This window comes from Clarias gariepinus, chromosome 2 (genome assembly GCF_024256425.1).
Source record: "Clarias gariepinus isolate MV-2021 ecotype Netherlands chromosome 2, CGAR_prim_01v2, whole genome shotgun sequence".
NCBI classification, from domain to species: Eukaryota; Metazoa; Chordata; class Actinopteri; order Siluriformes; family Clariidae; genus Clarias; species Clarias gariepinus.
Window position 1 is genome coordinate 35,796,328 of NC_071101.1, and position 10,490 is coordinate 35,806,817.

Consider the following 10,490-nt stretch of genomic DNA (forward strand, 5'->3'; position numbering starts at 1 on the left):
GAAAAAGTTGTTTTTTAACATGAGTGCCAAAATGCATTTATGTTGTGGAAATGATCAGTTATTAGACTTTTTCCCTTGGAAAGGTAAAACAAAGCGGTTTTCCCACACAAATAATGGATAGCCATGTAAAACATACAAAATAAGTTCATAAGCATTTTTAAGCAGCAATATGGGAAAAAGAATAACGAAAAAGTTGTTTTTCAACATGTATGCCAAAATGCATAAATGTTGTGGAATTGACAATTCCCTTCAGTTTTGGACCGCAGATTCCTCAGTTTGCTGCTTTTGCTGTGTTCATGATCAAAATGTAAAAAATAATCACAAAAAAATTGTTTTCCAACATTCATGCTAGATGTCATCATTTTTTTGACTTTTTGGCTGCTGATGCTAAAACTATGCATATAATGAATGACGAATTGTCTGAAATACATTTTTTACTTATATTCTATTAACATTTTTGTGATTTTTTTTTTAACATGGAACAGGGAATTCTTTCAATTGACATACATTTTTATTATCGTGTAATGTGCGATTCAATTTGTTGTAAATAATTGTCAATAAAGTGAAGAAAAATGTTTTAAAAAGTACATTCTTTAATACTTAATTCAAAGTATAATAAATTAGAGTGAAAGAACTTATCACTTATATCGTTTATTTAATATAATTATAATAATTGATTATTATTATTGGTAAGCGGACGCACAAAGCATGCGAGTTCAACACATTGTTCAAGCTCAGAATCCCAGAGATCATGCAACACTTGTACATCGTTAAGTAACATAAAGTTCTGAAAAGTATTGTTTGACACAATAAGAATGAATTAGGATTACAAATTGAAGGGATAATGTTCAATGTTGTTAGTGGTTATGCCCCACAGGTAGGATGTGAGTTAAAAGAGAAGGAGAAATTCTGGAGTGAGTTAGATAAAGTGATGCAGAGCATCCCCAGAGGTGAAAGAGTGGTGATTGGTGCAGACTTCAATGGACATGTTGGGGAAGGGAACAGAGGTGATGAAAATGTGATGGGCAGGTTTGGTCTTCAGGACAGGAATGTAGAAGGACAGATGGTGGTGGACTTTGCAAAGAGGATGGAAATGGCAGTAGTAAATACTTTCTTCCAGAAGAGGCAGGAACATAGGGTGACATATAAGAGTGGAGGCAGAAGCACTCAGGTCGACTACATCTTGTGTCGACGTTGTAACCTGAAAGAGATCAGTGACTGCAAAGTGTTGGTAGGGGAGAGTGTAGCCAGACAACACAGAATGGTGCTGTGTAAAATAACCCTGGTGGTGAGGAAGGTGAAGAGGACAAAGGCAGAGCAGAGGACAAAGTGGTGGAAGCTGAGAAAGGAAGAATGTTGTGAAGTCTTTAGGGAGGAGTTGAGACAGGCTATGGGTGGTCAGGAGGTGCTTTCAGTTGACTGGACAACTACAGCCAATGTGATCAGGGAGACAGGTAGGAGGGTACTTGGTGTATCATCAGGTAAGGGGAAAGTGGACAAGGAGACTTGGTGGTGGAATGAGGAAGTCCAGGAGTGTATACAGGGAAAGAGGCTAGCTAAGAAGAAGTGGGACACTGAGAGGACTGAAGAGAGTAGACAGGAGTACAGGGAGATGCAGAGTAAGGTGAAGGTAGAGGTGGCAAAGGCCAAACAAAGAGCATATGAGGACTTGTAGGCTAGGCTAGACAGTAAGGAGGGAGAGGTGGATCTGTACAGGTTGGCAAGGCAGAGAGATAGAGATGGGAAGGATGTGCAGCAGGTTAGAGTGATTAAAGATAGAGATGGAAATGTACTGACAGATGCAAGGAGTGTGATGGGAAGATGGAAGGAGTACTTTAAGGAGTTGATGAATGAGGAAAACGAAAGAGAACAAAGAGTAGAAGAGGTGACTGTTGTGGAACAGGAAGTAGCAAATATTGGTAAAAGTGAGGTGAGAAGGGCGTTGAAGAGGATGAAGAGTGGAAAGGCTGTTGGTCCTGATGACATACCTGTGGAGGTATGGAAGTGCTTAGGAGAGGTGGCAGTAGAGTTTTTGACAAGTTTGTTTAACAAGATCTTGGAGAGTGAGAGGATTCCAGAGGAATGGAGGAGAAGTGTATTGGTGCCAATTTTTAAGAACAAGGGAGATGTGCAAAGCTGTGGCAATTATAGAGGTATAAAGCTAATGAGCCAGACAATGAAGCTGTGGGAAAGAGTAGTGGAAGCTAGGTTAAGGGCAGAGGTGAGCATTTGTGAGCAGCAACATGGTTTTATGCCTAGAAAGAGTACATCAGATGCAGTATTTGCTTTGAGGATGCTGGCGGAGAAGTACAGAGAAGGTAACAAGGAGTTGCATTGTGTCTTTTTAGATTTAGAGAAAGCGTATGACAGGGTACCAATTGAGGAGCTGTGGTATTGTATGAGGAAGTCTGGAGTGGCAGAGAAGTATGTTAGAGTGGTGCAGGACATGTATGAGAGCTGTAAGACAGTGGTAAGATGTGCTGTAGGTGTGACAGAAGAGTTTAAGGTGGAGGTGGGTCTGCATCAAGGATCGGCTCTAAGCCCCTTTTTGTTTGCTCTGGTGATGGACAGGATGACAGATGAGGTAAGACAGAAGTCCCCATGGACTATGATGTTTGCAGATGACATTGTGCTCTGTAGCGAGAGCAGGGAACAGGTGGAGGAAAATTTGGAGAGGTGGAGGTATGCTCTGGAAAGCAGAGGAATGAAGGTTAGCCGCAGCAAGACGGAATACATGTGTGTAAATGAGAGGGTCCCAGGAGGATCGGTGAGGCTACAGGGAGCAGAGGTAAAGAAGGTGCAGGATTTTAAGTACTTGGGGTCAACGGTCCAGAGCAACGGAGAGTGTGGAAAGGAGGTGAAGAAGCGGGTACAGGCAGGTTGGAATGGGTGGAGAAAAGTGTCAGGTGTGTTGTGCGATAAAAGAGTATCAGCGAGAATGAAAGGAAAGGTGTCCAGGACAGTGGTGAGACCAGCGATGCTCTACGGCTTAGAGACAGTGGCGCTGAAGAAAAAACAGGAGGCAGAGTTGGAGGTAGCAGAGCTGAAGATGTTGAGGTTCTCTTTGGGAGTGACAAGGATGGATAGGATTAAGAATGAGTTTATCAGAGGGACAACCCACGTTAGATGTTTTGGAGATAAAGTCAGAGAGGCCAGATTGAGGTGGTTTGGGCATGTTCAGAGGAGAGATTGTGAATATATCGGTAGAAGGATGCTGAGGTGGGAACTGCCAGGCAGGAGGTCTAGAGGAAGACCAAAGAGGAGATTTATGGATGCAGTGAGAGAGGACATGAAGTTAGTTGGTGTGAGAGAAGAGGATGCAGAGGATAGGGTTAGATGGAGGCAGATGATTCGCTGTGGCGACCCCTGAAAGGGAACAGCCGAAAGACAAAGAAGAAGAAGAAGACAAACGTCATTGTTTACAAAATATTCAGTAAACCACCTCGGTCAGGTAATCCAAAAGTTTCCATTACAATGACGTTTTCTACATGTTCATAATAAGTCATTACAAGAAATCTGTTTTTTTTTACTTTATGTTCAAAGCAGATTTACACGCTTATGTGTCTAAATACAGTTAAAAAGGAAAGAATATGAATGACGGAAGTTGCAAACATGACGTTTATATAATAGATCATGTTAATTTATGTGAATTTTTGTTTCAAATGAAATTCAAATTATACAATTATACACAGCCATATACAATATGATATTCAGAGAAATTCTTTAACAACCTCCCATGACCTAAACATTAAAAAAGAAAATAGAGTATTCAAACTAAGAATATGACTATAATCATAAAAAAATACAGTATGAATAAGAAAAGTTTTAATAAATATAAAATAAGAAGATAATAATTATATAGATACAGAAAACAACTTTACATTGTTTATAGTTTATAGAAGAAAATAATGAAGACTCCTTCAGTAAGCAGTGAGCAGGGACAAAAGATAGGAACCATGGGGGAATGGTGGCTTTTGGACGTCCGCCTGCCCCAATGCAGGCCGTAGGCCTGAGTACTTCTGATGGAGGGTCAGCCTGGGGACGGTGTGAGCTAATGTTTCTGTAGTGGAGGGACACATCTAACTGGACCCCAGCACCCCCAGGAAATGTGCGTGCCCCAATTTCAGGGTGTAGGCTTTCACATGCGGGTCAAAACAAATCATGGGTCTTTAGCTTGTTGTTTGCTTTACGTGTGGTACCAAGTTCAAGTAAGATTTTTTTTCTTTTTAATCATATACAGTTTATTACACAGTGAAACGAAAGAGTCCTACATTCAACATAAATTACCAACATAATTGAACAAAAACTACTTAGCTTACTAAGCATCCTAATTAGGTAACTGGCTGAGATAAGACAGGTTGACATTTTTTAAGTTAACAGAAAAAAAGTTCTATACTAAAAAAAGAGACAACATGTCTTTAAACACACACACACACACACACACACGCACACACACACACACACACACACACACACAGAATAAATCAGATTTTTCAACTACCTTAAAACAAAATTCACATTATCAAGATAATGTTTCTTTACACACACACACATAATTCACATTATCAAAATAATGTGTCTTTACACACACACACACACACACACACACACACACATTATTAATCCAGTCCCTGGATGTGAGTGCTTGAATGTTTCTGGTTGGTCGTGAGATGATCTTGGAGACAGTGAACTCCTCTAACTCACTTAAGGCGCCATAAGTTAAAGCCTTCTTAATGAGTTCTCAAAACTGTCCTGATGAGCAGAGATGACTTCTATTGGCCAGGTTTTCACCTGCTTCAGAACCAGGTGTCCCTCAATCATCGACTGTTAACACTGGTCAGTTGATCAGGAACCTGTAAATAAGCCTTTCACATCTAGGCAGACAAGATAGATATTCATGAGATTTATCATGCAAGGCTACAGTATATAATTCCTCGAACTCCAGTCTGAGTCTGGCTGGCTCAGCTTACTGCTCTTGTCTGCTACAACTTTCGCTAGGAGCCACAAAGAATGAAAAGCAGCCAGGAATGTAAAGCACCAAAAAGGCTGAAGGGCAGTATGATGTGCTAGGTGGTGAGCGTTCCGTAGAAGGCCGCAGAACGTTTGTTGGAATGCGTAGGTTAATTGTGACATCTTTTCAAGCAGATAGAGTCATAGAGTCTGAGCTATCTAAAGGTGGAAGCCAAGAAGTACATCTGCCCATTTAAGATACAACAACGATTAATTTGGGTTGCGTACAATCGGTCACGCAATGGTTGATGAAGATAATCCCCACCTCAAGATTGCTCATGGCAGTCCTGTGCAGCACTCTTTAGGGTACATTGCCACCAATATCATGATGGGGCTTCCGCATGCACGGTCAGGTGAGGAAGACTCGTGGGTCTCAGGCCGGCACATACTATACCACAGTCTGGTAGTCCATCAAGAAGCTCTCTCAGAAGATGAAAGCCAAGAAGTTGGCCGTGCAGCTTTGAAAATAGGAAAAGAAATATAGTTGCAAGTAACGATGAGCAGGCCCAAGGACCAGTGCTATCGGCCGCACCACACAACCAGTATGCCTTTTGAACATGCTAAAACGAAAATGATGTTAGTAGTTTCTGTGTGTCTGTTTCAAGATGGCGTTGGTGAGGTCAGCTGCTGTCACAACTGCTCCGACACCTTTTAAAAAATTTTTTTATTAGTTTTCAGTGATGGAAAACCGGCAAATTCATCACCATTGAGTTTACTTGGTATGATAGAGACACTCTTGTTCCTATTGGTGTAATGTACTTACAATTTGAAGTTTTTAACTCTGGATCCAAGCTGGCCGAGTAAGATGTTGAGGGACAACAAAGGATGTGAAGCAAAGCGGCGGCATCAAGAGAAACGAAACAGGGTGAGAGCCTGTGCACACAGCACATCTCTGCTTACCATCCTGCTCGCCAACGTCCAGTCACTGGAGAACAACCTCGATGACCTTAGGCCCAGTGTAAAGTTCCAAAGAGACATTTGAGACTGCAATCTCCTCTGCTTCACCGAGACACGATTGAACCCAGCGGTGCCGGCCATGCCATCCAGCTGGCCGAGTTCTTCTCGGTTCACCGCATCCCAGGACACGGGACTCTGGGAAGTCAAGGGGAGGTGGAGTGTGTTTAATGGTGAACAACAGCTGGTGCAACACCGCAAGTATTGTGCCTCTCACACGCTCCTGCACACCCATCCTGGAACTACTGTCCTTTTTACCTTTCTTGGGAGTTTACATCGATTATAATCAGTGCCGTTCATATTCCGCCTCAAGCGGACACGGACACTGCCTTTTAGGGACTCACACAGGCACCAGACACTGGATCATTGCTATACTACAGTCAAGGAGAGTTACAGGGCAAAATCTCACCCCCTGTTTGGGGAATCCAGATTTTCATGCCAAAATACAAACAAAAACTCAAACAGAACGTTCCAGTTCAGAGAAAGGTTGCACGCTCAACGGACTAATCGGTGGCCAAACTAGTGGATGATACCGTCGAAAAAACAAACATCACAACGTTTTCCAATCAGAAGCCATGGGTGAATAAAACAATCCTTTATAAAACACCTTTGCTCTGAGATCTCGCACCGCTGCCTATAATGCAAGGCTTGCGTCGGGGACATGGACACCCATTGAATTAACGCTGAAAAATTGGCCTACGAAAGGCACACAATAATCTGGCAACGTGACGGTGCCAGAGCGTGGCAGAGCATGGTTTAAATAGGTAAGGAGGATGCACAGGTATGTTGAGAGCAGAAGGTGAGGTGGCAAGATGCAAGGGGTGGTTGGGAACGTGGAACAGGAGTGCTTATATGATGCATATAATGATATATACATGGCAGAGCTGTAGCTTGACGGGTTGTGACAATACCCCCCACTTAATAACCTCACCTGGCGTTTAGTAGGTGCCTCAGGGTGGAGTCTATGAAAGTCAGCAATTAGGGAGCGGTCCAGCATGAACCTGGCTGGTACCCAACTCCACTTCTCAGGTCATAGCCCTCCCAGTCCACCAGGTACTGGAGACCACGTCCGTGGCGGCGAGACCTAAGGAGTCTACGGACTGTAAAGGCTTTGCCTCTGTCTATGAGTCGATTGGGGGGAGGGGGTTGGACAGGGGACCAGTCAACAGATTTGGGAGACGTGAAATGTGGGATTGATTCTGTGCATGGAGAGTGGTACAGATAGTCGGACGGAGCATGGATTTATGATCCGGGTGATGGTGAAAGGTCAGATGAATCTTGGTGAAATTTTCTTGGATGTGGTCTTGAGGGGAGGTCACGTGCAGACAGCATGACCCTTTGGCCGACAAGATATCTAGGGGCTGGTGACCGATGACGATTTGGAAGGCACTTACGGTGCGCTGTAGTTGGTTGCGGGCAGGTAGTTGGTTGCGGGCAGGCTGCCATGTTCTTTTGCAGCGCCGGATAAAGGTTTGGGCTGAGGTCCCTGGGTCGGAAAGAGGGGGGTTGATTGCCCAGGCAACAGTGAAAGGGGAACATGCCTGTGGAGAAGGTAGGTAGCGAGTTGTGGGCGTACTCGACCCAGGGTAAAAAGCGGCTCCAGAAGGATGGATCCCAGGTGACCATGCATCTTAATGATTTTTCCAGCTCCAGGCTTATTCGTTCCATTTGGCCGTTAGTTTGAGGATGGAATACGGAAAAAAGGCTGGGGTTAGCACAGACGAGGTTGCAAAAGGCTTTCCAGAATTGGACAGAAAACTGGGGGCCTCTGTCCGAGACGATGTCGACCGGGAGTCCGTGATATCAGAAGACGTGGTTGATTAGTAGTTCGGCTGTTTCCTTTGCAGACGGGAGTTTCGGTAGTGGTATGAAATGTGCAGACTTAGAGAAGCGATCCACAATGGTCAGGATGCAGGTATTGTTTTGGGATGGTGGTAGGCCGGTGACGAAGTTGATGGAGATGTGGGAACAAGGGCGGTGGGGAATAGGAAGCGGTCTAAGGAAACCCTCAGGAAGGCGGTTGGTAACCTTGTTCCTGACACAGGTGTCACAGGACGCCATGTTCTTGACATCCTCCTTCATCATTGACCACCAGAAGCGAGTGCGTTCTGCCCCCAGGGTGGCATGCCAGTCTGGAAGTGTGAGCCCAGTCTTACACCTGTGGTCGTACAAAGACTGGGATTAAGAGCTTGTCAGGTGGGACGATGCTTGGGCCTGGTTTCCGTTCAAGGGTCTGCTGGACAAGCTGCTCCACAGTAAGCCGGGTTATTGCCACGAGACATTGGGAAGGAAGGATAGTCTTCGTCGTGGATGCGTCCTGAGAGGTAGAGAATTGCCGTGAGAGGGCGTCTTAGCGTTCCTGGAACCAGGGCGATACGACAGCGTGGACCAGAAACGAGAGATGAATAACGACCACCGTGCCTGGCGTGAGGTATGTCTTTTTGCCGTTCCTAGATATTCCAGATTCTTATGGTCAGTCCACACAAGAAAGGGGTGGTCGGCCCCTTCCAGCCAGTGCCTCCATTCTTCTAGGGCCAATTTGACCACCGATAGTTCACGGTCCCCAATATTGTAGTTGCATTCAGGGGGTGTGAGTCTGCGGGAAAAGAAGGAGCATGGGTGAAGTTTATTGTCTTCTGTGGACCTCTGAGACAGGATGGCCCCCACCCCAGTTTTGGACGCGTCTACTTCCACAACAAACTGGAGGGAGGGGTCAGGAAAGATGAGGATGGGAGCAGTGGTGAAGCGATGTTTAAGATCCTTGAATGCTGGAGTCACGTGATGTCAAGTTGGAAAATGGCAGCACGCTAGAGCACGGCCCTGGATACCCACCAGTAATTACATTACTTAGGATATTTGCTTCGCAAATTCAAACAAATTTCGATTGATAATTTACTTCTTACTTGAAGTAATTGACAGACGACAAGATGACATCTTCCAAGCAGCCAATTCGAGGGGTTCAAACACGCCTAAAAACAACGAGCTCAGAAGCTAGCAACTCCCCGTCGCCAGAGTCAAGTAAAGTTAATCAAAACCCGAATTTGAAAGATCTTTTTGCCGAAATTAGCAAAATTAACTCTACTTTGCAAGGGGTAGCAAGTGATATGGTCACTATTAAAGCGACCACTACGGAACTTAAAGATGCGATTAGCTCCGTGCAGGCCCGACTCGATGAAGCGAAGTCTCGTATTTCGCACGTGGAGGATGAAGGGGAAAGAAGCAGGCTACAAAATGAACGACTTCGTGCTTAAGATCCTTTCAGAGGGCTTCGGGTTGACGGGACTGGAGTTCAAGATAGAGCGCAGTCACCGGAGTTTCGGACCTAAGCCTAACGATGATCAACGTCCCCTAGTAGTGATGGTGAAATTTCTGCGTTATACCGCGAGGGAGAGAGTCTTGGCAGAAGCAAAAAAGAGCAAAGGATTAAAATGGGAAGACTGCAAGCTTTGAGGATATGTCCAGGGAGAGAGCAATGATGAGGAAAAAATTCTCCACAACGAAGAAGTTACTTTGGGACCACAAGGTTCGACATACGCTGGTTCATCCAGCGACACTTAAGTTTACTTGGAAGGGGAAGAAACAGAGTTTCACAGATCACATGGAAGCAGAAAGTTATATAAAGGATCACATCCAGACACAAAGAGGTGATGAGTAAATCACTGGAAATATGTAAGTCGAAGTATTATGAGACATGAATCTATGATTCAGAAGGTGGGTCCGGGAAAGCTTTGGGGTCTGTCTTCCCGAGTTAGCGTGTGCGCTAACTATGAGCATCACGGACCAAAAGCTCTCACCCACAATCGGGTTTCTGTCCCTTAAGGACAGTGTTTTTTTCTACATTCTTCTTTCTTTTTCGAACTTTTTGTATGCATTTTAAGGTTCTGTTGTTCACAAAAATGGTGGAAGTTTATCTGTTGGTTTTTACTCAGATGTGACAGTGAGGATAACACCAGTTTATATATTAAAGGGTTATTTTACCTTCTTATTTGGAGCACAGCAAGGAAGTTGTCATGGAGCACATTAGGTGCAAAATATTATATTTTATTAGTGTGGGATGGATAGGCAAATTATAAATATTATAACTTGGAATATAAACGGATGTGGGTCACCTGTTAAAAGGAAGAAAATACTTACATATCTTAAGCTAAAGAAAGTTGATATTGCATTTTTGCAAGAAACGCATTTTAAGGACGAAAGGGAAGCTTTGATATTAAGACGGGATTGGGTCGGTCATGTTTTTCACAATTCGGTATCAAGCAAGAAAAGCGGAGTAGTTATTCTAGTGAAAAAAAAAAAATTTTGTATTAGCAAAGCAACATAAAGACAAGTATACGGCCGTATACTCTGCATAGAAGCTAAGCTTAATGATGTTCAAGTAGTGCTGTGCAATATATATGCACCAAATAAGGAGGAGCCTGAATTCTTTTACAAAGTAAACAAGATATTGGCTAATCTCGAGGGATACATTATACTTGGAGGTGACTTTAATCAAACTATGGATGGCATCCTGGACAGAAGTCAAAAGA

The 10,490-nt window shown here is 43.9% G+C and overlaps 1 protein-coding gene across 1 annotated transcript; it reads left to right on the forward strand.

The window, feature by feature from the left end:
* The first annotated feature begins 866 nt into the window (after positions 1-866).
* Positions 867-2,308, forward strand: LOC128516815 (craniofacial development protein 2-like). The gene is made up of 2 exons (XM_053490592.1): positions 867-1,996; positions 2,071-2,308. The coding sequence occupies exon 1, from the start codon at positions 932-934 to the stop codon at positions 1,673-1,675; it is 744 nt and encodes a 247-aa protein (XP_053346567.1). The 5' UTR covers positions 867-931; the 3' UTR covers positions 1,676-1,996; positions 2,071-2,308.
* Positions 2,309-10,490: the final 8,182 nt, after the last annotated feature.

Excerpts from the sequence above, each read along its gene's own strand:
- LOC128516815 (XM_053490592.1), top strand. The coding sequence starts at position 932 with ATGCAGAGCATCCCCAGAGGTGAAAGAGTGGTGATTGGTGCAGACTTC.